This window comes from Cyanistes caeruleus, chromosome Z, assembly GCF_971803275.1.
Source record: "Cyanistes caeruleus chromosome Z, bCyaCae1.hap1.1, whole genome shotgun sequence".
Lineage (NCBI taxonomy): Eukaryota > Metazoa > Chordata > Aves > Passeriformes > Paridae > Cyanistes > Cyanistes caeruleus.
Window position 1 is genome coordinate 81907777 of NC_141732.1, and position 24907 is coordinate 81932683.

Sequence of the window (24907 nt, forward strand, 5' to 3'; positions counted from 1 at the left end):
AAATGAATAATATAGAAATGAAAATATTCACATCTATAATAAAGAAATGAATATAGGGAGATAGATAGATAGATAGATAGATAGATAGATAGATAGATAGATAGAGCCATAAAAAGAAATAAGTACCAGTAATCCAAATCTGGACAGGTAAATTAATGATCAGTATGAAAACTATAGGGATAGATGGTAATGTACTTTCATATCTGTTATGCGTTATATCTGTGTGTACAAATATAGAAAATCAATATAATAGAAATAGATATTGAAAACATTTAAAACAAGGGTTTAATTGTTTTTTGATTTGGTTAGAGGCTTAGAGGCAGGGCTTTTAAATGATTAATATAGAAATGAAAATATACACGTCTATAATAAAGAAAGAAATATAGGGAGATATATCTATATGTAATTTGAAATAAAAACCAAAAAAACCCAAGTAATCTAAAACTAGACAAGTAGATTAATATTCAGTATGAAAAATATATGGATAGACGTTCATGTATCTTTATATTGATTATGCATTATATCTATGTGTATAAATATAGGTCAATATGATAGAAATAAATATTAATTACATTTAAGTGAAGGGGTATTTTGTTTTTTATTTGGTTAGAGGCAGGGCTTGCTAAGTTTCGATGGGGGGTGGGTTTTGGGGCGTTCCTCGGAGAAGAGTTTTTGGAAGGGGGTTGCACACGTGGTTTCTTGCCTCGCTTCTCTGCACGTGCAGGGGCGCCCCCCCGCCCGCCCCGGGCTGAGCTGTGCGGCAGTGCTGCCGCCTTGTGGGCACAGAGCGGTACTGCAGCTGTGCGCCGAGGCGGGCGGGGCCGGGCCGAGCGGGGGCCGAGCAGGGCCGAGCCGATCCGAAGCGGAGGGGGCCGAACCGAGCCGAAGTGGGACGGAAAGAGCCGAGCCGAAGTGGGCCGTAAAAGGACGAACCGAGCCGAGCCGCGTCGGGCCCCCCCCTCCTCCGGAGCCGGCCGGGAGGACCCCGGCAGAGGCGTTGGCTCCAATGCCTGCCGCCGCAGGCGCGGCCGCCGCCCAGCTACGGAGCCGCTGAGCCCCGCCGCCATCGTCCTCGCCCCGGGAAAGGCGGCGGACAATCGGGCGGAGTGCTCGGAGTCGGTCGGCGTCGGCAGGTTTTTCGTTCAGGCAAGTAAGTTAGACAGATGCGCTGAGAGCAGCGGGGGCCTTAATCTTGCCTCAACAAAGATGGCCGCTGTGCCGGAAGTGGCTTCAGCCACAACAAAGATGGCGGCGAGGAAGGGCGGAAGTGACGTCACGCCACGCACAAGATGGCTGCCCGATCGTGGCCGGCTTGACCTCCCAAGGATGGCGGCCAAAAAGGCGGGAAAATGGAAGGACCCCGGGCGGTGGGTGCGTGCGATTTACTGCCTGACAAACACCCCGGCGCCGACGCCGCTCCGGCGCAATTTTCCGCGGCTTTTCCGGCCGTGTGGACACGGGCTGTGCGCTTGGCGGCGCCGGGGCCGGGCGCCAGCAGGTCAGGCGCCGCCAGGCAGCGGTGAAGACGCCTCTCTCTGCCGGGGTCCTTGCCGCGGCCGCGGTCTGGGGCTTCTGGCACTCGCGACGACCCGTACCTCGCCGCGGCTCCTTTCACTCAGTACCCCTATTTACTTAAATGCTTGACATTTAAATCAGTAATATAGAAATGGAAATATACACATCTATAATAAAGAAATGAATATAGGGTGATAGATCGGGAGATATATAGATTGGGAGATAGTAAGATAGATAGATAGATAGATAGATAGATACATAGATACATAGATACATAGATAGATACATAGATAGAGCCATAAAAGAAGAAATAAATACCAGTAATCCAAATCTGGACAAGTAAATTAATGATCAGTATGAAAACTATATAGATAGATGGTAATGTACTTTAATATCTGTTATGCATTATATCTGTGTGTATAAATATAGAAGATCAATATTATAGAAAAAGATATTAATTTTTTTAAACAAGGGGCTTTTCTTTTTTTATTTAATTAACGCCATGGCATTTAAATGAATAATATAGAAATGAAAATATACACATCTATAAGAAAGAAATATATGTAGTGAGATAGATAGATAGATAGATAGATAGAGCCATAAAAGAAGAAATAAATACCAGTAATCCAAATCTGGACAAGTAAATTAATGATCAGTATGAAAACTATAGGGATAGATGGTGATGTACTTTAATATCTGTTATGCATTGTATCTGTGTGTACAAATATAAAAGATCAATATTATAGAAATAGATATTAAAAACAGTTAAAACAAGGGTTTCATTGTTTTTGATTTGGTTAGAGGCTTAGAGGAAGGGCTTTTAAATGATTAATGTAGAAATGAAAATATACACGTCTATAATAAAGAAAGAAATATAGGGAGATATATCTATATATAATTTGAAATAAAAAACAAAAAAACCCAAGTAATCTAAAACTAGACAAGGAGATTAATATTCAATATGAAAAATATATGGATAGACGTTCATATATTTTTATATTGATTATGCATTATATCTATGTGTATAAATATAGGTCAATATGATAGAAATAAATATTAATTACATTTAAGTGAAGGGGTATTTTGTTTTTTATTTGGTTAGAGGCAGGGCTTGCTAAGTTTCGATGGGGGGTGGGTTTTGGGGCGTTCCTCGGAGAAGAGTTTTTGGAAGGGGGTTGCACACGTGGTTTCTTGCCTCGCTTCTCTGCACGTGCAGGGGCGCCCCCCCGCCCGCCCCGGGCTGAGCTGTGCGGCAGTGCTGCCGCCTTGTGGGCACCGAGCGGTACTGCAGCTGTGCGCCGAGGCGGGCGGGGCCGGGCCGAGCGGGGGCCGAGCAGGGACGAGCCGATCCGAAGCGGAGGGGGCCGAACCGAGCCGCAGCAGGCCAGAAAGAGCCGAGCCGAAGCAGGACGGAAAGAGCCGAACACGGGCGAGCTGAGTCGGGCCCCCCCCCACCACCTCCGGAGCCGGCCGGGAGGACCCCGGCAGAGGCGTTGGCTCCAATGCCTGCCGCCGCAGGCGCGGCCGCCACCCAGCTACGGAGCCGCTGAGCCCCGCCGCCATCGTCCTCGCCCCGGGAAAGGCGGCGGACAATCGGGCGGAGTGCTCGGAGTCGGTCGGCGTCGGCAGGTTTTTCGTTCAGGCAAGTAAGTTAGACAGACGCGCTGAGAGCAGCGGGGGCCTTAATCTTGCCTCAACAAAGATGGCCGCTGTGCCGGAAGTGGCTTCAGCCACAACAAAGATGGCGGCGAGGAAGGGCGGAAGTGACGTCACGCCACGCACAAGATGGCTGCCCGATCGTGGCCGGCTTGACCTCCCAAGGATGGCGGCCAAAAAGGCGGGAAAATGGAAGGACCCCGGGCGGTGGGTGCGTGCGATTTACTGCCTGACAAACACCCCGGCGCCGACGCCGCTCCGGCGCAATTTTCCGCGGCTTTTCCTGCCGTGCGGACACGGGCTGTGCGCTCGGCGGCGCCGGGGCCGGGCGCCAGCAGGTCGGGCGCCGACAGGCAGCGGTGAAGACGCCTCTCTCTTCCGGAGTCCTTGCCGCGGCCGCGTTCTGGGGCTTTTGGCACTCGCGACGACCCGTACCTCGCCGCCGCTCCTCTCGCTCCGTTCTCTCCCCCTCGGCCCCCCCCCGGGCAATGGCGGAAACCCCAATGGCATCGGGACCGAACGGTCGCTCCCCGGCCCCGGGACCGAAGCAGCCCGAGGAGGCGGCTGCTCTGTGTGTCGGAACGGTGAGAGCGGGGGCCGGGGCTGGGGCAGCTTATCAACCGAGTATATATTTGTAAGTATAAAGATGATCAAAATAGATATTAAAAAATATTGAAGATAAAGGGCCTGCTTGTTTTTTATTTAGTTAGAGGCAGGGCTTTTAGATAAATAGGAAAAATACAAATAAATAAAATATTGAAAGAATGAATATATAAAGAAAAATATATATAAATCTATATATCTATAAATATATAGAGAAAATAAAATATATATATGTAGGCGTAAAAATAAGTAATAGAAATATATACATATATGTTGATTTATAATCTATAATATGATTTCTGTACGTATAGATGGTAATATGATATCTTTTAGGATATGTTATGTGTTTTGTATATCAAGAAGGTATATAAATATGATAAAAAATATATATTAAAATATTTTTAAATACCGTGTAAGATAAAGGGACTGTTTGGTTTTTATTAGGTTAGCTTCGGGGCTTTTAAATAAATACAACAAACATAAAAACATAGAAATGTATATTAAGTATATAAAGATATAGACGTATGTGCAACCAGAAAAGTAAAGAAATAGAAGTAATGCCAATATATACAAACAGATTTATATTTAATATATATGTTATATATATTTATTTTATATATGTATTATATACATAATGAATATATATCATTAAAATGTATGTAATATATTTAATATATAATAACATACGTATACACGTTAAAATAATTTATTTTGATACTTTATATATTGCTTGTCATATATAAATGAATATAGTATATAAATTTAAACATGTGTGGTGGAAATAGATGTTAATTTGTATTTTTTTTTATTTTCATTGTTTTGGTATGTTTCTCGGAGGCAATCCTCCCCTTGCAGCTGCTGACAGCACGGAAAAGCTGTGTGCTTCGTGGTGTCTATTGCCCAGCTGGCAACGATTCCCTTGTGTTTGGTGCATTAAGTCACACCCAGCTGTGTGGAATGGCAGGTGAGCACATTGCCCGACCCTTTTAGCTTTTCTGGCTCAGGCACAACTTCCTTTCCTTTTGGATATGGAAAACAGGGAAGAGAGGGTAGTGTGACATTAGCACTAATTTCTAGCAGATTTTTAACTGCCCCTGATGCTCGTTCATCTTTGCAGTGTGGGTTTTCATGCTGACAAATCCTCTGCTTTGCCTTCTGCTCACAGTCAGCTGGGCCCTTTATTGAACAGATTTATCTGCTACAAGGCTACGCAGAAGGATGGAAAGGAGGAACACAGGGGGGAAAAAAAATAGATTCAAGGCATAGAGAAGGTAGCTGGTTTATTTGTATGACATGTAGCTTTTTTAGGATGTTTTGTTCTTTATATGGCGTTAATTTCAAAGAGAAGCCTGTGAACTTTGTGTTCCCCTTTTGGGGCTGGTTCTGGGGTAAGGGGGAAACACGAGGCCTAAGCACCTCTGGCTTATCTGTCCAAGGATCTGCCTCAGTTGTGGCTCCCATCCTTCTGAAGGACTCTTCAGCACAAGTGAGTTACCTTCTATAACTATTTATTGTTGTATTGTTGTTGTGAGTCCTCATTGCTGGGTGAGAGGACCAGGGGAAATGAAAGGCTGTATGCCACTGTTACTTCATCACTGAATTCTTGCACTCTGTTAAAATCAAAACAAAAGGGATTTACACTGTCAGAAACACTTAACTGTAAGTTAAGGTAAAGGTCACAGTGCTAAAACCTAAGAGCAGATAGGGTTGAGCTCCTTTGTCTTCCCTCTCCGGCAGCTTTTGTGACTCCTGCCTCCAAGGTATCATCAGCTATCCCCTGGATCTTGCAGTGGAAGAGATGCTGAACCACCAGCTGTTCCATATTCTACACCATGTGTCTTTTTACCATGCTCCTCTGAGAAGCATCTCTCCCGTCTCTGTTTCTTTGCAGACCAGAAGGGATAAACTGGGATTGCCTTTGTTCTTTTGCCTGTTAATAAAAAGGCCGCTTGTGGCTGTGTGCAGTGGCAACTGCATCACAGAATCTTAGAGGTGATTATTCACAGGTTAAGGAAATAATTCCTTTTTTTGTCACTGCTGCACTGAATTTCATAGGCGTGTCTGTGGCTTGATGCCTAAGATATTTAAAGCAGGTTTTATTCTTACAGGGGTTTTGCACACTAAAGTGTCTGCCCAGGTTTTGTTTCCAAAAGTGAGGTATAGTGCTGGGTGTTTAATTTGGTATGTTACTTGTTCTGTTGTGTAAATAACTGCAGCTCCCTCCCTGTGCCTGTGTATTGCAGGGGCAGGCGAGCGCTGGTTATAAAGGTGGTGATAATTAGGAAACAAGGCCTCCATTCTTGGTCTCGGGCTGTTTCAAATGGGGAGGGATCAGTGTCCTGACTTCTCTCCCTCAGAGGCAGGGTTCCTAGACGAGGTGACCCAGGACAGCTTCGTGCTGGGCCCGGGCTACGACCGCCCCTACCAGCTGGAGCCCGCGGTGAGGGAGCCCAAGAGCATCCAGCTGTACCAGCACCTCAACCTCAAGAGCTGCATCTGGACCTTCGACGCTTATTACGACATGACCGAGTTAACTGATGTCTGTGGGGGCTCTGTCACCGCTGACTTCCAGGTGAGAGGCCCATCCAGAGCTCTCCAGGTATCCCAGATCTCTCTCAGTTCTCAGGCACAGCTCTGCCGTGTGTGGAGCTGCTGCTCTGCCCTGCACAGGTGGAGCGTGGCTTTCCCCCCACCCTCACCTGGAAGAAAACAGTGCTGTGTGCATTTATTTCATTTATTTTCCATTTCATTCATTTTCCATTTATTTTATTCTCTAAATCTTCAGAGTGCCAGGAAAATACTCGTTTCTTTTAATGTAGGGCCGTACTGGAAATACAAAACGTTCTCAGCTGGGCTCCCTTTTATAAGTTTGACTGTGTTCTCGGCCAATAGAAATGAGCAGAGGCGGCTCAGGCCATGCTCCACAACATGGGATATTTTGGCTCATTCCCTAATTAAGAGACCAGAAGCCAAAAATGTTCCTCTAGAAACGAGTGGCTTTCCCTGTTTGGGGTGTCTCACTGTCCTCTCCTGGCTGCGTTATCCACGTGCAGCCCACTCCATCTCCCCCAGGCTCTCCCATTAAATTGCTTGGACCAGCATCATCTCTCTTAATTCCTGCCAGCCTGGAACTAGTTCATGAAGTTTCCTTTTATAGCTCCAATTGTTTGCACAAACCCAGAGGAGCCGCCTGGCCGGAGAAACTGCCCAGTGGAGCATGTGGAGCCTGGCCCCAGCCAGGCTGGAACATCTCCCCGAATTCTCCAGGGCCTGCAAAGTACAGCTGCACTCTGCAGATAATAAATGGAGAGCTCTGGGAGGCCTGAGCAAGCAGAATTGCTCATTTTTAATTCACAGCCTTGGAAATCAGGGGGGTTTTGAGGTGAAATTGTGCCCAGAGTTCCTTTGTCCCATGGTCCCAGGGAGCCTTAGCACTGCCCCCGCATTACAACGCCGGTTTGTCTGAGGTACCTGCACGTAAAGAACGTCCAGAGTCACCTCTGACTTCACTGCAAGGCGCATAACCCCCTTTCTGGGGTTTTATTGCCAGGTAAGGGACTCTGCTCAGTCCTTCCTGACAGTCCACGTCCCTCTCTACGTGTCCTACATCTGTGTGACGGCACCGAGGGGCTGGGCTTCCCCGGAGCACCGCAGCGAGATGGAGTTCTCCTTCTTCTACGACACCGTTCTCTGGAGGACAGGTGAGCCTGAGGCGCTCCAAGGGCTATGGAAGAAGTGGTTCCTTCATGTTTTCCCCTTAGCTCCTGCACTGCCCCCAGAGTCCTGAGGGAGCGGGGAACTCGGAATATTGCCTTCCTCTGTGCTTGCGGGGGGCTTAGGCAGCCGGTGGCTGACGGAGGGAGCGTGCAGCTGGCTCACTGGAGGCTGATCCCAGCTGAACCCTGCCTTGTGGAGGTGTCCCAAGCGCTTCTGGGGCTGGCAGAGCCCAGCAGAGGAGAGCGAGTGTGCTGTGTGGGCTCCCAGTGGCGCTTGCTGTCCTTGCAGGGATCCAGACGGACAGCGCGCTCTCGGCCTGCCTGCAGATAATCCCCATCTACATCCGCGAGGACGGCCGGCCGGTCATCGAGTTCAAGACGCAGGCCAAGTTCAGAGGTGAGGGCAGCGATCCTGGCAGGGACACAGAGCAGGGTCACACAGAGCTCTGCTCTGACGGCACAGGCAGCGGAACGAGTCCCCGTCCCCGCCGGGAGCCCCTCTGCCCCTGCGAGGTGGGGCCTCTCCGCGCTCTGCCTCCCGTCACCTCCTTGTCCTCCCCCAGGGCTGTTTGTCATGGAGCACCACAGCCTGCCAGGTGTCAGGTCCTCTTTGGTAACTCCAGAGCACCTGGGAGGCATCGAATTTGCCCTGCAGCTGCTGTGGAGCGCTCAGACTTTTGATTCTCCCTACCAGCTCTGGAGAGCAACCAGCTCCTACAACAGGTGAGGGCTGGGGGTGCAGTCCCCTCCAGCAGCTTCCCCCACAGCAGCACGTTCTCCCTGGCACCCCTCCAGCAGCCACGCCAGCAATAGCACGGAATGCTCAGGAGCTTGGTCAGAGCTGGAGCACCGTTGTACTGCGAGAAAAATCAGCTCAGCCTCTTGGAAAGGAATGTTTCCAGCAGTGCGGCCTGTGGATAGACTGATCCCAGAGTCACACTTGTCCCTCGGGGACTGCTGGATGACATTGCTGGGGCAAGGGAGAGGTGCTGCCCTGGGTGAAGAGCTTTGAGCTGTGCTTGGTGGCTGCAGGGTCTTCTGTCTGTTCCCAGGAAGGATTACTCTGGAGGATACACCATCTTCCTGATGCCCTGCACGGTGCAGCCCACGCTGCCGTGGGCAGAGCCTGGAGCCAAGCCCCTGCCCTGCCCTGCCCGGCTCACGCTCCCGAGCGGTAAGAGGGCAGGAGGGCAGGCTCGGCCCCTTTGGGGTGCACACCCGTCCAAACCTCATCTCCCCTTTGTTTCCTTCCTTGTCCCAGTTGCAGGTTTTTGATCCCGATCGCCTTCCGGCAGACAAACCGCCCACTTCCAGTTGTTTACTCCCTGAACACAGAGTTTCAGCTCTGTAACAACGAGAAGGTTTTTCTAATGGACCCCACCAAATCGGAAAGGTCTCTGGCAGAAATGGATTACAAGGGGGCTTTATCCAAGGGTAGGATTTACCTCTCCTCTTCTGCCTGTGCCCAGCATTTCTGCTTTCACAGCTTCCATTCCCTGGAGAGGAAAGGGCAGAACCCACGTGTAGCTTTGCCTCTTCTACAGCAGTAATTGACATCTTACAGCCCTGTGAAAGAACAGCGTGCTCTGGCACCGCGTTTTGTCACTCCCACACACCGAGCCCTTCCCAAACAACCCCAACCCTTCTGAACACGGACACTTGGCTCTGGCAGCGTTTTCCTGCTTGGGAAATTTCACCTGCCCCTCTTTGTCCCGACCTCCCCCCGGGCAGATCCTGTACCGGCGCGTGCTCTGGCCCCCCGAACAAAACCTCAACGCCGCTTACAAGCTGCAGCTGGAGAAGGTCTACCTGTGCACAGGCAGGGCTGGCCACGTGCCCCTCTTCGACCCCACGGGCACCGTCTACAACCAGGGGCCCCAGTACGGCTGCATCCAGCCCCACAAGTACCTGAAGCACCGATTCCTCCTCCTGGTGAGTGCTCTGCTCCTGCTTCTTCCCGTTTGGGATTTGCTCTGGCAACCGGCAGGCGGTGGCTGCAAAGGGATGAGGAAGGGAGCCCGTGGGGGATGTTTTGTGCTGCTGCTGCTGCTGCTGCCAGCTGTGAACACCAGATCAGTTTTCCCCCACCCTTTGAGTGTGTTCCTCAATCGGTGCCCACGTGTACGTGTGGAGATGGGGCATTCGGACTAGATCCCTGACACAGGTGTTTGGTGGGGCTCTGGCTTCCAGCCTCCCTTGGGAAAGCAGACAGCATCCCTCACCACACTTCTCTGACTTTCCAGCACCGAAACCAGACAGAAGTGACGGGTAAGTATTTCCACGCTGTGCCTTTTGACTCTGCCCACTTTGCTTCCCAGCTGTCCGAGTTCCACTCGGTGAGCAGCATGCCCGGAGTTGATGGATTTACTCTCAAGGTGGATGCTCTCTACCAGGTATGGAGTACCCAGTGCTTTTGGTAGCCCAAAATGGACTCCTCTGTCCAGGACCTCCCGAACACTTGGTGAATTGTAGACTCTGGGCCTTCACACTTCACCTCTGATACAAGAAATGAAGATGAGGATGTTAGTCCCGTAATTTCATTTTTTTTTTCCCCTGAGGCACTCATGAGAAAGCTCTTTAAAAACACTTTATTCGTGTTCCTGAAGGAATTAATGCCATTGCAAAGGCAGGACACCTCGCTGGGTGGTGCGTGCTCCCGAGGAGCTCCCCTTGAACAGCGAGGTGGAGCTGCCCCGGGGCGCCCCGAAGGCGGCGGGCGGCCGCTGCTGCACCGTCAGGAACCTTCATCCACCGAGGGACAGCGGCGGCCTCTGCCAGGGCCAGGGCAGGGAAGTGAAGCAGGTGCACTTGCAAGTCATACGGGTATTTTTTTAGTCTGGTGAGGAGGGGCAGCTGTCAATTCCCCCTGCTCCCGTCTTAGCGACTGCACCGCCGCCCTTCCTCCGTGCTGCTCCAGCTCTCCCGGGCTTAACTGGGCAGGGTGGCGAAGGCATCTGCCACCCCCGTGAGCCAGCCGAGGAGCAGCCGGGTTCCTCGTTGGCCTCCGGAAGAGAGTAAAGCTAAAATACAAAACCCGCTGTGATCGGGGTGTCCCTTCTTGCGCCGCCCCGCCGGTCTCCCTCATTCCCCTGGGGCGCGGCGGGCCGGAGCCCCACGGAGCTGCTGCGCCGGGGAAGGGAAGGAGGGAGACGCGGGCGCCCAGCTCGGCTCGGGCCCCGCCGCGGCCTCGGGGCCGGCGGAGCGGGGGGCCCGGGCCGGGAGCGCTCCGGGGCTGCGGGACCGGCCGGGCCCAGGCGGGGGCGCCGCGTCCGAACCGGGACCCGCAGCGCTCCCGCAGCCGGCGCCGCCCTCCCGCCGCGATGCCGAGCCCGGGACCGAGCCCGATCCGCCCCACGGGGGAGAGGCGGCACCGCCCGGGACCGCAGGGCGGACACCCGCAGGACCCGAACCCCCGCATCCCTGCTCCGGCTGTGGGCTCCGTCACCCGCTTTCGGTCAGCCCCGTCCCGGCATCGCGGCAGGAGGGGGGAGTCGAGTCCCGGCGAGGGAGTGCCCAGTCCCCCCGGCCTTGTCTCAACCCCAATCCGGCCGTGCTCCGCCGCCCCCGAGACCCGCCACCCGGGGCCGGCCGGGGGAGAGGCGGCACCGCTCCGCCGGCGGACACCGGCAGGACTCTGCCCCGCGGCAGACCCCGTCCCGAGCCGCGGCCCCGCCGCAGCGCGCAGGGCTCGGAGCGGAGCCCGCCGGGAGCAGCCCCCGGGCCGGGGCTCGCCCGGCGCCGAGCGAGAGTCCCGGGCCGGCGGCACGGGGGGCGGGGCCGCATGAGGAGCGGGGCCACGGGGCACAGCCCGAGCGCGCCTGGGAACTGCCGGGAGGTCCCGGGCGGCGCCGCCTCTCCGTCATCGAGGCGGCATCGGCCTCGGGTCCGGGATCGGTTCCGGGTCCGGGATGGCGGCGGCGATTCCCGCCGCGGAGCCCCCGTGTGGGCCCGGGACCCCGCAGGGCACCCTCTGGCGGACGCGGAGCGCCCGGTGCGAGCGCGCCGCCCCCGGCGGCCCCGGGACAGCGGCACGAGGGGGGCGAGGCCAAGGAGGGGCGGGGCCGGCTCAGGGGCGGGGGCACGGAGCGCGTGCGCAGCTCGGGACAGCAGAGCGCGTGCGCGGCGCGGGGCCGCCTCAGGTGTGCGAGGGGGGGGCCGGCACAGGTGCGAGGGGGGGGACCGAGGCCACTTAAACACCGGAAGGGCGGCGGCCGCCATTTTCTCCGGGAGGAGCCGGCTGCGGCCGCTCCGGTGAGGCGCTTCTCTCTTTTCTGCTTTTTTCTCTCCTTTCTGCTTTTATCTCTCCTCCCTGTTTTTATCTATCCTTTCTCTGCTTCTTTCTCCTCTCTGCTTTTCTCTCTCCTCTCTGCTTTTCTCTCTCCTCTCCGCTTTTATCTCTCCTTTCTGCTTTTCTCTCTCCTTTCTGCTTTTATCTCTCCTCTCCGCTTTTATCTCTCCTTTCTGCTTTTATGTCTCCTCTCTGCTTTTATCTCTCCTTTCTGTTTTTCTCTCCTCTCCTTCTCTCTCCCGTCTCCTTCTCTCCCCTCTCTGCTGTTCTCCCCCGTCTCCCCTCGCACCGCCCGCCCCCCCCCTGCCCCCGCCTCTGTTCCTGCTCTGTTCCCTTACAAACCCTGACTCCTGTCTCTGTTCTTCCTTCTCCTTCTCCCTCCATCCTCCCGCCCGTCCCGACCCTGCAGCCTCCCGTTATCCTCGCCTGTGCCCGCTCTTAACCTCCCTGTCCCCCTTCTCCTTCCTCTCTCGTCCTTATCCTTTCCCTCTCTTCCTCATCCTCCTTCTCTCGTCCTTATCCTTTCCCTCTCTTCCTCATCCTCCTTCTCTCTTCCTCACCCTCCTTCTCTCGTCCTTATCCTCTTTCTCTCGTCCTTATCCTTTCCCTCTCTTCCTCATCCTCCTCCTCTCTTCCTCACCCTCCTTCTCTCGTCCTTATCCTTTCACTCTCTTCCTCATCCTTTCCCTCTCTCTTCCTCATCCTCCTTCTCTCTTCCTTATCCTCTTTCTCTCGTCCTTATCCTTTCCCTCTCTTCCTCATCCTCCTTCTCTCGTCTTTATCCTTTCCCTCTCTTCCTCATCCTTTCCCTCTCTCGTCCTTATCCTCCTTCTCTCTGTCCCTTTCTGTCTTCCCCCGCAGCCGCGGGGCTCGGGGCGCCGGATAATAAAGCCCCGAGGGCCGGAGCCGGCGCCCCCGGCGGGAATCCCCTCACGGGGCCGGAGCCCGCGGTGCGGGTCCCCCCACGCACAACACGGCCCCACACTGCCGGGTGTCCCCACATCACACTGGGGGCTCCCGGGGGGCTTAGGGTGGGCCCCCTCCTCCGGAGGGGTCTGGGGTGGGGTAGCGAGGGTTGGGGGGCTGCGGGGGGGATTGGGATGGGGGGGTTTGGGAAGGGCCCCCTCGTTAGGAGGGGGTCCCGGGTGGGGGGGGAGGGTTAGGGGGGGTTTAGGGTGGGCCCCCTCCTCTGGAGGGGGTCCTGGGGGGGGAGGGTTAGGGGGGGTTTAGGGTGGGCCCCCTCCTCTGGAGGGGGTCCTGGGGGGGGTGGGGGGGGGGGTTTGGGAAGGGCCCCCTCGTTAGGAGGGGGTCCCGGGTGGGGGGTGGGTTAGGGAGGGCCCCCTCCGGAGGAGGGGGTCCCGGGGAGGGGCGGGGGGCGGGGCCCCCTCCGGAGGGGGGGGCCGGGGTGGGGGGGGCTGGGGGGCTCCGCCCCCTAAGCCCCTCCCACTTCGGGCCCTCCCCTCCGGAGGGGGCTCCGCCACCCGGCCCCTCCCCAGGACCCCCTCCTCCGGACCGGGGCCCGGGGGGGGAGGGGGGGCGGGGTGGGTGGGGGGGAATAGGAGGGGGAGTGCTGTCGTTAGACACAAATGTGCGATTGTGGTGTAGAGTGACGTGACCCCTCCTGCTGCCCCCCCCACCCACCCCGCCCCCCCTCCCCCCCGGGCCCCGGTCCGGAGGAGGGGGTCCCGGGGAGGGGCCGGGTGGCGGAGCCTCCTCCGGAGGGGAGGGCCCGAAGTGGGAGGGGCTTAGGGGGGCGGAGCCCCCCAGCCCGCCCCACCCCGGGCCCCCCCCTCCGGAGGGGGCCCCGCCCCCCGCCCCTCCCCGGGACCCCCTCCTCCGGAGGGGGCCCTTCCTAACCCACCCCCCACCCGGGACCCCCTCCTAACGAGGGGGCCCTTCCCAAACCCCCCCCCCACCCACCCCAGGACCCCCTCCTAACGAGGGGGCCCTTCCCAAACCCCCCCCCCCCACCCCCCCTAGGACCCCCTCCAGAGGAGGGGGCCCACCCTAAACCCCCCCTAACCCTCCCCCCCCACCCGGGACCCCCTCCTAACGAGGGGGCCCTTCCCAAACCCCCCCATCCCAATCCCCCCCGCAGCCCCCCAACCCTCGCTACCCCACCCCAGACCCCTCCGGAGGAGGGGGCCCACCCTAAGCCCCCCGGGAGCCCCCAGTGTGATGTGGGGACACCCGGCAGTGTGGGGCCGTGTTGTGCGTGGGGGGACCCGCACCGCGGGCTCCGGCCCCGTGAGGGGATTCCCGCCGGGGGCGCCGGCTCCGGCCCTCGGGGCTTTATTATCCGGCGCCCCGAGCCCCGCGGCTGCGGGGGAAGACAGAAAGGGACAGAGAGAAGGAGGATAAGGACGAGAGAGGGAAAGGATGAGGAAGAGAGGGAAAGGATAAAGACGAGAGAAGGAGGATGAGGAAGAGAGGGAAAGGATAAGGACGAGAGAAGGAGGGTGAGGAAGAGAGAAGGAGGGTGAGGAAGAGAGAGGGAAAGGATGAGGAAGAGAGGGAAAGGATAAGGAAGAGAGGGAAAGGATAAAGACGAGAGAAGGAGGATGAGGAAGAGTGGGAAAGGATAAGGAAGAGAGGGAAAGGATAAGGACGAGAGAAGGATGATAAGGAAGAGAGAAGGAGGATGAGGAAGAGAGGGAAAGGATAAGGACGAGAGAAAGAGGGTGAGGAAGAGAGAAGGAGGGTGAGGAAGAGAGAAGGAGGATGAGGAAGAGAGTGAAAGGATAAGGACGAGAGAAGGAGGGTGAGGAAGAGAGAAGGAGGATGAGGAAGAGAGGGAAAGGATAAGGACGAGAGAGGAAGGAGAAGGGGGACAGGGAGGGTAAGAGCGGGCACAGGCGAGGATAACGGGAGGCTGCAGGGTCGGGACGGGCGGGAGGATGGAGGGAGAAGGAGAAGGAAGAACAGAGACAGGAGTCAGGGTTTGTAAGGGAACAGAGCAGGAACAGAGGCGGGGGCAGGGGGGGGCGGGCGGTGCGAGGGGAGACGGGGGAGAACAGCAGAGAGGGGAGAGAAGGAGACGGGAGAGAGAAGGAGAGGAGAGAAAAACAGAGAGGAGAGATAAAAGCAGAGAGGAGAGACAAATGCAGAGAGGAGAGAGAAAAACAGAGAAGGAGAGAGGGGAGAGAAGCTGAGAAAGGAGAGATAAAAGCAGAAAGGAGAGAGAAAAACAGAGAAAGGAAAGATAAAAGCAGAGAAAGGAGAGAAGCGGAGAGGAGAGAAAAGCAGAAAGAAGACAAAAGCAGAGAGGAGATAAAAGCAGAGAGGAGAAAGAAGCAGAGAGGAGAAAGAAGCAGAGAAAGGAGAGATAAAAGCGGAGAGGTAAAAGCAGAGAGGAAAGATAAAAGCGGAGAGGAAAGATAAAAGCGGAGAGGAGAAAGAAGCAGAGAGGAGAGATAAAAGCAGAGGAGAGAGAAGAGACAGAGAGAAGAGATAAAAGCAGGAAGGAGAGATAAAAGCAGAATGGAGAGATAAAAGCAGAAAAGAGAGAAGCGCCTTACCGGAGCGGCCGCAGCCGGCTCCTCCCGGAGAAAATGGCGGCCGCCGCCCTTCCGGTGTTTAAGTGGCCTCGGTCCCCCCCCTCGCACCTGTGCCGGCCCCGCCCCGCACACCTGAGGCGGCCCCGCGCCTCGCACGCGCTCTGCTGTCCCGAGCTGCGCACGCGCTCCGTGCCCCCGCCCCTGAGCCGGCCCCGCCCCTCCTTGGCCTCGCCCCCCTCGTGCCGCTGTCCCGGGGCCGCCGGGGGCGGCGCGCTCGCACCGGGCGCTCCGCGTCCGCCAGAGGGTGCCCTGCGGGGTCCCGGGCCCACACGGGGGCTCCGCGGCGGGAATCGCCGCCGCCATCCCAGACCCGGAACCGATCCCGGACCCGAGGCCGATGCCGCCTCGATGACGGAGAGGCGGCGCCGCCCGGGACCCCCCGGCAGTTCCCAGGCGCGCTCGGGCTGTGCCCCGTGGCCCCGCTCCTCATGCGGCCCCGCCCCCCGTGCCGCCGGCCCGGGACTCTCGCTCGGCGCCGGGCGAGCCCCGGCCCGGGGGCTGCTCCCGGCGGGCTCCGCTCCGAGCCCTGCGCGCTGCGGCGGGGCCGCGGCTCGGGACGGGGTCTGCCGCGGGGCAGAGTCCTGCCGGTGTCCGCCGGCGGAGCGGTGCCGCCTCTCCCCCGGCCGGCCCCGGGTGGCGGGTCTCGGGGGCGGCGGAGCACGGCCGGATTGGGGTTGAGACAAGGCCGGGGGGACTGGGCACTCCCTCGCCGGGACTCGACTCCCCCCTCCTGCCGCGATGCCGGGACGGGGCTGACCGAAAGCGGGTGACGGAGCCCACAGCCGGAGCAGGGATGCGGGGGTTCGGGTCCTGCGGGTGTCCGCCCTGCGGTCCCGGGCGGTGCCGCCTCTCCCCCGTGGGGCGGATCGGGCTCGGTCCCGGGCTCGGCATCGCGGCGGGAGGGCGGCGCCGGCTGCGGGAGCGCTGCGGGTCCCGGTTCGGACGCGGCGCCCCCGCCTGGGCCCGGCCGGTCCCGCAGCCCCGGAGCGCTCCCGGCCCGGGCCCCCCGCTCCGCCGGCCCCGAGGCCGCGGCGGGGCCCGAGCCGAGCTGGGCGCCCGCGTCTCCCTCCTTCCCTTCCCCGGCGCAGCAGCTCCGTGGGGCTCCGGCCCGCCGCGCCCCAGGGGAATGAGGGAGACCGGCGGGGCGGCGCAAGAAGGGACACCCCGATCACAGCGGGTTTTGTATTTTAGCTTTACTCTCTTCCGGAGGCCAACGAGGAACCCGGCTGCTCCTCGGCTGGCTCACGGGGGTGGCAGATGCCTTCGCCACCCTGCCCAGTTAAGCCCGGGAGAGCTGGAGCAGCACGGAGGAAGGGCGGCGGTGCAGTCGCTAAGACGGGAGCAGGGGGAATTGACAGCTGCCCCTCCTCACCAGACTAAAAAAATACCCGTATGACTTGCAAGTGCACCTGCTTCACTTCCCTGCCCTGGCCCTGGCAGAGGCCGCCGCTGTCCCTCGGTGGATGAAGGTTCCTGACGGTGCAGCAGCGGCCGCCCGCCGCCTTCGGGGCGCCCCGGGGCAGCTCCACCTCGCTGTTCAAGGGGAGCTCCTCGGGAGCACGCACCACCCAGCGAGGTGTCCTGCCTTTGCAATGGCATTAATTCCTTCAGGAACACGAATAAAGTGTTTTTAAAGAGCTTTCTCATGAGTGCCTCAGGGGAAAAAAAAAATGAAATTACGGGACTAACATCCTCATCTTCATTTCTTGTATCAGAGGTGAAGTGTGAAGGCCCAGAGTCTACAATTCACCAAGTGTTCGGGAGGTCCTGGACAGAGGAGTCCATTTTGGGCTACCAAAAGCACTGGGTACTCCATACCTGGTAGAGAGCATCCACCTTGAGAGTAAATCCATCAACTCCGGGCATGCTGCTCACCGAGTGGAACTCGGACAGCTGGGAAGCAAAGTGGGCAGAGTCAAAAGGCACAGCGTGGAAATACTTACCCGTCACTTCTGTCTGGTTTCGGTGCTGGAAAGTCAGAGAAGTGTGGTGAGGGATGCTGTCTGCTTTCCCAAGGGAGGCTGGAAGCCAGAGCCCCACCAAACACCTGTGTCAGGGATCTAGTCCGAATGCCCCATCTCCACACGTACACGTGGGCACCGATTGAGGAACACACTCAAAGGGTGGGGGAAAACTGATCTGGTGTTCACAGCTGGCAGCAGCAGCAGCAGCAGCACAAAACATCCCCCACGGGCTCCCTTCCTCATCCCTTTGCAGCCACCGCCTGCCGGTTGCCAGAGCAAATCCCAAACGGGAAGAAGCAGGAGCAGAGCACTCACCAGGAGGAGGAATCGGTGCTTCAGGTACTTGTGGGGCTGGATGCAGCCGTACTGGGGCCCCTGGTTGTAGACGGTGCCCGTGGGGTCGAAGAGGGGCACGTGGCCAGCCCTGCCTGTGCACAGGTAGACCTTCTCCAGCTGCAGCTTGTAAGCGGCGTTGAGGTTTTGTTCGGGGGGCCAGAGCACGCGCCGGTACAGGATCTGCCCGGGGGGAGGTCGGGACAAAGAGGGGCAGGTGAAATTTCCCAAGCAGGAAAACGCTGCCAGAGCCAAGTGTCCGTGTTCAGAAGGGTTGGGGTTGTTTGGGAAGGGCTCGGTGTGTGGGAGTGACAAAACGCGGTGCCAGAGCACGCTGTTCTTTCACAGGGCTGTAAGATGTCAATTACTGCTGTAGAAGAGGCAAAGCTACACGTGGGTTCTGCCCTTTCCTCTCCAGGGAATGGAAGCTGTGAAAGCAGAAATGCTGGGCACAGGCAGAAGAGGAGAGGTAAATCCTACCCTTGGATAAAGCCCCCTTGTAATCCATTTCTGCCAGAGACCTTTCCGATTTGGTGGGGTCCATTAGAAAAACCTTCTCGTTGTTACAGAGCTGAAACTCTGTGTTCAGGGAGTAAACAACTGGAAGTGGGCGGTTTGTCTGCCGGAAGGCGATCGGGATCAAAAACCTGCAACTGGGACAAGGAAGGAAACAAAGGGGAGATGAGGTTTGGACGGGTGTGCACCCCAAAGGGGCCGAGCCTGCCCTCCTGCCCTCTTACCGCTCGGGAGCGTGAGCCGGGCAGGGCAGGGCAGGGGCTTGGCTCCAGGCTCTGCCCACGGCGGCGTGAGCTGCACCGTGCAGGGCATCAGGAAGATGGTGTATCCTCCAGAGTAATCCTTCCTGGGAACAGACAGAAGACCCTGCAGCCACCAAGCACAGCTCAAAGCTCTTCACCCAGGGCAGCACCTCTCCCTTGCCCCAGCAATGTCATCCAGCAGTCCCCGAGGGACAAGTGTGACTCTGGGATCAGTCTATCCACAGGCCGCACTGCTGGAAACATTCCTTTCCAAGAGGCTGAGCTGATTTTTCTCGCAGTACAACGGTGCTCCAGCTCTGACCAAGCTCCTGAGCATTCCGTGCTATTGCTGGCGTGGCTGCTGGAGGGGTGCCAGGGAGAACGTGCTGCTGTGGGGGAAGCTGCTGGAGGGGACTGCACCCCCAGCCCTCACCTGTTGTAGGAGCTGGTTGCTCTCCAGAGCTGGTAGGGAGAATCAAAAGTCTGAGCGCTCCACAGCAGCTGCAGGGCAAATTCGATGCCTCCCAGGTGCTCTGGAGTTACCAAAGAGGACCTGACACCTGGCAGGCTGTGGTGCTCCATGACAAACAGCCCTGGGGGAGGACAAGGAGGTGACGGGAGGCAGAGCGCGGAGAGGCCCCACCTCGCAGGGGCAGAGGGGCTCCCGGCGGGGACGGGGACTCGTTCCGCTGCCTGTGCCGTCAGAGCAGAGCTCTGTGTGACCCTGCTCTGTGTCCCTGCCAGGATCGCTGCCCTCACCTCTGAACTTGGCCTGCGTCTTGAACTCGATGACCGGCCGGCCGTCCTCGCGGATGTAGATGGGGATTATCTGCAGGCAGGCCGAGAGCGCGCTGTCCGTCTGGATCCCTGCAAGGACAGCAAGCGCCACTGGGAGCCCACACAGCACACTCGCTCTCCTCTGCTGGGCTCTGCCAGCCCCAGAAGCGCTTGGGACACCTCCACAAGGCAGGGTTCAGCTGGGATCAGCCTCCAGTGAGCCAGCTGCACGCTCCCTCCGTCAGCCACCGGCTGCCTAAGCCCCCCGCAAGCACAGAGGAAGGCAATATTCCGAGTTCCCCGCTCCCTCAGGACTCTGGGGGCAGTGCAGGAGCTAAGGGGAAAACATGAAGGAACCACTTCTTCCATAGCCCTTGGAGCGCCTCAGGCTCACCTGTCCTCCAGAGAACGGTGTCGTAGAAGAAGGAGAACTCCATCTCGCTGCGGTGCTCCGGGGAAGCCCAGCCCCTCGGTGCCGTCACACAGATGTAGGACACGTAGAGAGGGACGTGGACTGTCAGGAAGGACTGAGCAGAGTCCCTTACCTGGCAATAAAACCCCAGAAAGGGGGTTATGCGCCTTGCAGTGAAGTCAGAGGTGACTCTGGACGTTCTTTACGTGCAGGTACCTCAGACAAACCGGCGTTGTAATGCGGGGGCAGTGCTAAGGCTCCCTGGGACCATGGGACAAAGGAACTCTGGGCACAATTTCACCTCAAAACCCCCCTGATTTCCAAGGCTGTGAATTAAAAATGAGCAATTCTGCTTGCTCAGGCCTCCCAGAGCTCTCCATTTATTATCTGCAGAGTGCAGCTGTACTTTGCAGGCCCTGGAGAATTCGGGGAGATGTTCCAGCCTGGCTGGGGCCAGGCTCCACATGCTCCACTGGGCAGTTTCTCCGGCCAGGCGGCTCCTCTGGGTTTGTGCAAACAATTGGAGCTATAAAAGGAAACTTCATGAACTAGTTCCAGGCTGGCAGGAATTAAGAGAGATGATGCTGGTCCAAGCAATTTAATGGGAGAGCCTGGGGGAGATGGAGTGGGCTGCACGTGGATAACGCAGCCAGGAGAGGACAGTGAGACACCCCAAACAGGGAAAGCCACTCGTTTCTAGAGGAACATTTTTGGCTTCTGGTCTCTTAATTAGGGAATGAGCCAAAATATCCCATGTTGTGGAGCATGGCCTGAGCCGCCTCTGCTCATTTCTATTGGCCGAGAACACAGTCAAACTTATAAAAGGGAGCCCAGCTGAGAACGTTTTGTATTTCCAGTACGGCCCTACATTAAAAGAAACGAGTATTTTCCTGGCACTCTGAAGATTTAGAGAATAAAATAAGTGGAAAATGAATGAAATGGAAAATAAATGAAATAAATGAAAAGCACCCAGGCCTCCCAGCTAGTCCCAAATCCAATGAGATTTTTAGGCCAGAATCTCCGCAGCCCCACCGGTGCCTCCCCGCCCGGTTAGTTTGCAATTTAGACAAAGATACTGCAAGTTTTTAATTTACTCTCACAGCAGGGAGTAGTTTGCTTATTATAACTCATTCACTATTCCTGCCCTTTCAACATGTTTTTGTGAGAAGATGAGGCAAACCACACACCCAAACTGAGCTGTACAGGGACCGTCTGCATCTTGAAAACACAGAGCAGATACTTCCGCTTGCATCTCACGTTAACGAGAAATCTAAAGTTAAGAAGAAATACAACCTTAGATGAATATAATAAAATCAGAAGAGCGCATTTTATGACACCACAGATCAAGATTAATTCATCAGGGAGAGGCAGCACACTCACACAGTCAGCAGGCACGAAAGGCAGCTCTGAAATTCAGATCACATCTGCAGAACTGACCAACCCCCTTCCCTGAACAACCAGAGTTCATTATCCAGGACAACCATCACACCCCAACATCGCTTCCTGTTAAACTCAGTAGACGGTTCCCTTCCTCTCTCCACAGCACAGCTTAGGGAAAGAGGCCGGGCTTTAGGGATCAAGGGACATACTGGCCAAGAGGAGGACAGAAAGCACCAAGGAGGACAGTCTGTGCACCAAGTTGAGCCGTTCCCAAGGACATTAAGGGATGGATTCTTTGCTGTTCACAGCAAAGGCCAAAGGTTTTCCTGGGAGAAAAGGAAAACCTACTGCAGAAGCAGCAGTAGGGCCAGAAACTGGCCCAGAGGCTGAATAAATCCTAAACTGGGATTATTGGGCTGCTCTGCCTCCACTCACCTTATTCCCCAACCCTCTGGGCTCATTTATTTTAGCTTTGATTTCTAACAGGAACTGGAATTGTGTGTCGCTGCCTCTGGGCATGTTTTTCCTGCAATGAATGTTTAGGGCTCAAAAGCCTCCAGCATTTTGCAGCTGTGAGAGCCCAACACCTCCCAGCTCACCTGGGGAAGCCACGTGCTCCAGATGCCCCAGCTGTGGCTGCCAGGTGACCTTCAACTGGAGCTGGGAGGCTTCGCTGTCCTGGTCAGTGGCCGAGAGCTGGAGGGTTCTGATTGTCTTTGCCGAGTTCTCATCCAACACCAGCCCCTCGTTAGTGATGATGGAGGGGGGAAATCTGTCCTCTGGAAGGGTTAAACACAAAGCTGAGTTAGGAGATGCTTCTTCCCGTGGGTGCTTGGGCAGGAAAACAAAACACACGCACAAATGTTTTGATAATTCCAAACCAGGAACTTTAGGCCTTGCCATTGATCGGGGTTGATAACATTATAATGTCTTATAGACGATCTCAACAAAATGTGAAAGATATTAAGGGGAATTTTTCTACCTTTTCACTGAGTTTGTCAGAAGCCAAAGAATGAACCCTTACATCTGCAAAATCTCCCCGTGCCCCTCACTTCAAAGGCCTTGGAATTGACGGCGCATCAAAACCAAGTCTCAAGAATTACATTTCGCCTTGCAGTACATGTGGGATGGAATCTGGGAGCAGCCCTGAGCGCTGCAGCAAAGAAAGCATAACTGCCTTTTACCTATGACATGGATGTAAAAAACCCGGTCCATCAGTTTGTTGCCATCTGCATCCATCACATCAAAGGTGAAGGGGAAGTTTCCACCAGGATCCCTTTCCTGTGGCTGGCATTTTCACCACATGCCCTGGAGAGAGAGACAGCAGAAAAGAGATGCTTCTTTACAGGCTGCAGCTTCTAATTCTTACTTTGGAAGCAGGCTGACCCCATCAGCTGAGGCACCTGGGGCTTGACAGAGCTCCAGAATTTGGGTTTCACGACTTTCTCTCTTTATTCTTTTTCTCCTGCTGAGAGAGCTGTTTTAACATCTGTTCAATGATACAGGGTTCTGCTCTAATCTTACTTCTTTCCCTCCCTCTCTCATAAAGAATCACAGAATCATGGAATATCCCAAACTGGAAGGGACCCATAAGGATCATCAGGTCCAGCTCCCTACTCCTCACGGGACTACCTAAACCAGCCTTTGTTTTTACACTTGCTGTGACTGCCTCAAACCCTGCACTCACCTTTGTTTATATCGGCCTGGGTGAAACTTTGGAGGGGTCCTTTGGCAGAGATCTGGACTGAACTACCAGCTGTGGTCAGCTGCAGCTGGCCCCTGCTGGGGTCCCTCCTCAGGACAAATCTGATGGCCGTGCCCCCTGAATGAGCAGCAGCTGCCTTCAGGTGCTGAGCCGTGAGCTGAGCTGTGGAGCCTACACCAGAGAAAGCAAACCCCACCAGCAGCTTCAGCCAGCCCAGCAAAGCGACTGGTTTAGGCTGGACCATCCAGCAGGACCAAGCAATGCCTCTCTCCTCCCTGGCCCCTTACCATGTGCTTTATTAGTCTGTTTGATAGAAAAATCTGGGATGAACTACGTTCTCATGTTTAGCATGGCAGTTCACCTCTGTTACAGTCAAATGGGGATAACCCCTGTGGGATGTTAAGAGTGTGTTATCCCCTTCTTGCCTCCCTGCCCCACCTGCCCCAGCCCCCGTGATTTCGCGGTCTGTTCCTTTGTCCCCAAACCCCACGGCGGATCCCGCGGCGCCCCCTCCCCTTCCCCATCCTCATCCCTCTCCCATCTCCGACGTGGCAACCGGCGAGCTCCCCGCTCCGTGTTCCACACCCCCCCCAGCCTCGTCACCGGTGTCGCAATCCCCGCCCTGCCCGCCCCCGGCTCTGCCCTCACGGCCCCCGTTCCCTCTGTCCCCACAGGCGTCCCTCCCTTCCCGCCCGCTTAGAGCGGCGCGCCCCCGCCCCTCGACCGCGCGGCCCTCGTTACTCCTACCCCAGTTCCGGCACGCTCCGCTCCCCTACAGCCGCTCCGTGCCGCCCGCGCCGCCTATGGCGCCCCGCGGGCTCCGCTTTCCCGGCAGCCGTGCAGTCGCCGTTCCCGCCGCCGCCGCCGCCGTTCAGCGACGCCGCTCTCAGCGGTGCCGCCGGGGCCCATTCGGAAGTCGCGCCGTCCCACACCACTCCCCCATGCTGCCCTGCGGCGCTGACGTCATCCACGCATGCGCAGTCACAGGTTCTATCGCCGATGCTCCTGCCGCCGCGCGCGGCTGCCCCGTGCCCGCTCGCAGCCGCAGCTTTTCCACCGCCCTCCGTACCGGCCTCTCAAGCCGCGGGGGGGAGAGCAAGGACGGGCACGGGGCCCCGGCTCTACAACTGCTGACAGCCGCGTCGCCTCTGCCACCGCCCGGCCCAGCCGCTGTCCGGTCCCCGCCGTGCGTCTTCACGTCCCCGCGTCCACCACCGCAGCCGCCCGACGCCGGCACACGGCCCCCGCCTGTCTCTGCCCCGCTGCTAACACCGGCACAATAAATAAACGGGAATTGGGGGAAAATCGGGAACTGGGGGAAAAAACGGGAATAAAGAAAAAAACACTGGAAATCGGGAGAAAAAAAAAACCGGGAAAGAAAACAACAAACCAGGAATAAAGAAAAAAAAGGGAATTATGGGAGAAACGGAAATTGGGAAAAAAGGTAATGGGATCAAAGGGAACAGGATCAAAGGTCCCGAGGGTGCTGAGCGCCTTCCAGAAGGTACAGGATGAGTCCCGAGCGTGCTGAGCACCCTCGGTACTCATCCTGCATCCTCGGGATGGTGCTGAGCACCCTCGAGACGGCGCTGAGCACCCACGGTATGGTGCTGAGCACGCTCAGGACTTATCCTGCAACCGCGGGACTCATCCTGCACCCTCGAGATGGTGCTGAGCACCCTCAACACTCATCCTGCACCCTCGGGATGGTGCTCAGCACCCTCGGGATGGTGCTGAGCATGCTGAGGGTGCTCAGCACCATCCCGAGGGTGCAGGATGAGTGTTGAGGGTGCTCAGCACCATCCCGAGGGTGCTGAGCGCCTTCCAGAGGGTGCTGGATCCGTCCCAAGGATGCTGAGCACCTTCCAGAAGGTGCTGGATCCGTCACGATTGTGCTGCGTGCCTACCCGATGGTGCAGGATGTGTCCCGATGTTGCAGAGTGCCTTCCAGATGGTGCTGGATCCATCCTGAGGGTCCTGGGCATCTTCCAGGAGGTCCTGGATCCATCCTGAGGGTGCTGATTGTCTTCCAGAAGGTTCTGGATCCATCCCGGGGGTCCTGAAGGCTGCTGAGGTTCTCCCGGTGTTTTGGACTGTCCTGGGTGATCTGGAACCTCAGCACCGAGCGGGGTCCAGCAGAATAGTCTAGAACCACCGGACTGGTTCCAGAAACTCTGGACTCGCAGGATGGATTTTGGGGTGAAACCCTGGGGGATTTTGGCGCTGAAATTTGGGGATTTGGG

The 24907-nt window shown here is 56.8% G+C and overlaps 3 protein-coding genes across 7 annotated transcripts; 1 reads left to right on the forward strand and 2 right to left on the reverse strand.

Moving 5' to 3' along the window:
- The first annotated feature begins 2846 nt into the window (after positions 1–2846).
- Positions 2847–10523, forward strand: LOC147648639 (extracellular matrix organizing protein FRAS1-like). 3 transcript variants are annotated; one of them, XM_086867265.1, is made up of 8 exons: positions 2847–3805; positions 4630–4738; positions 6132–6346; positions 7325–7475; positions 7780–7887; positions 8054–8213; positions 8543–8664; positions 8752–10523. In XM_086867265.1, exons 1-8 carry the CDS (start codon positions 3218–3220, stop codon positions 8763–8765), a joined length of 1467 nt encoding a protein of 488 aa, XP_086723391.1. In that variant the 5' UTR covers positions 2847–3217; the 3' UTR covers positions 8766–10523. The 3 variants fall into 3 exon arrangements, with proteins under 3 accessions (XP_086723391.1, XP_086723389.1, XP_086723390.1); XM_086867264.1 differs by having other exon boundaries at positions 3223–3805; positions 4612–4738; XM_086867263.1 differs by having other exon boundaries at positions 3222–3805; positions 4612–4738; positions 8543–8923.
- A 5990-nt stretch (positions 10524–16513) lies between these two features.
- On the reverse strand, positions 16514–23976 carry LOC147648640 (extracellular matrix organizing protein FRAS1-like). 3 transcript variants are annotated; one of them, XM_086867270.1, is made up of 13 exons: positions 23412–23629; positions 22952–23053; positions 22647–22835; positions 22144–22267; positions 21559–21738; positions 21395–21485; positions 21169–21285; positions 20767–20849; positions 19562–19712; positions 19150–19257; positions 18824–18983; positions 18373–18494; positions 16514–18285 (listed from the first exon to the last, which is right to left on the reverse strand). In XM_086867270.1, exons 9-13 carry the CDS (start codon positions 19602–19604, stop codon positions 18272–18274), a joined length of 447 nt encoding a protein of 148 aa, XP_086723396.1. In that variant the 5' UTR covers positions 19605–19712; positions 20767–20849; positions 21169–21285; positions 21395–21485; positions 21559–21738; positions 22144–22267; positions 22647–22835; positions 22952–23053; positions 23412–23629; the 3' UTR covers positions 16514–18271. The 3 variants fall into 3 exon arrangements, with proteins under 3 accessions (XP_086723396.1, XP_086723397.1, XP_086723395.1); XM_086867271.1 differs by lacking the exons at positions 21169–21285; positions 21395–21485 and having other exon boundaries at positions 23412–23976; XM_086867269.1 differs by lacking the exons at positions 21169–21285; positions 21395–21485; positions 22952–23053 and having other exon boundaries at positions 23412–23626.
- On the reverse strand, positions 16961–18140 carry LOC147648641 (extracellular matrix organizing protein FRAS1-like). The gene is made up of 4 exons (XM_086869819.1): positions 18024–18140; positions 17615–17815; positions 17279–17303; positions 16961–17153 (listed from the first exon to the last, which is right to left on the reverse strand). The coding sequence occupies exons 1-4, from the start codon at positions 18138–18140 to the stop codon at positions 17047–17049; spliced, it is 450 nt and encodes a 149-aa protein (XP_086725945.1). The 3' UTR covers positions 16961–17046.
- Positions 23977–24907: the final 931 nt, after the last annotated feature.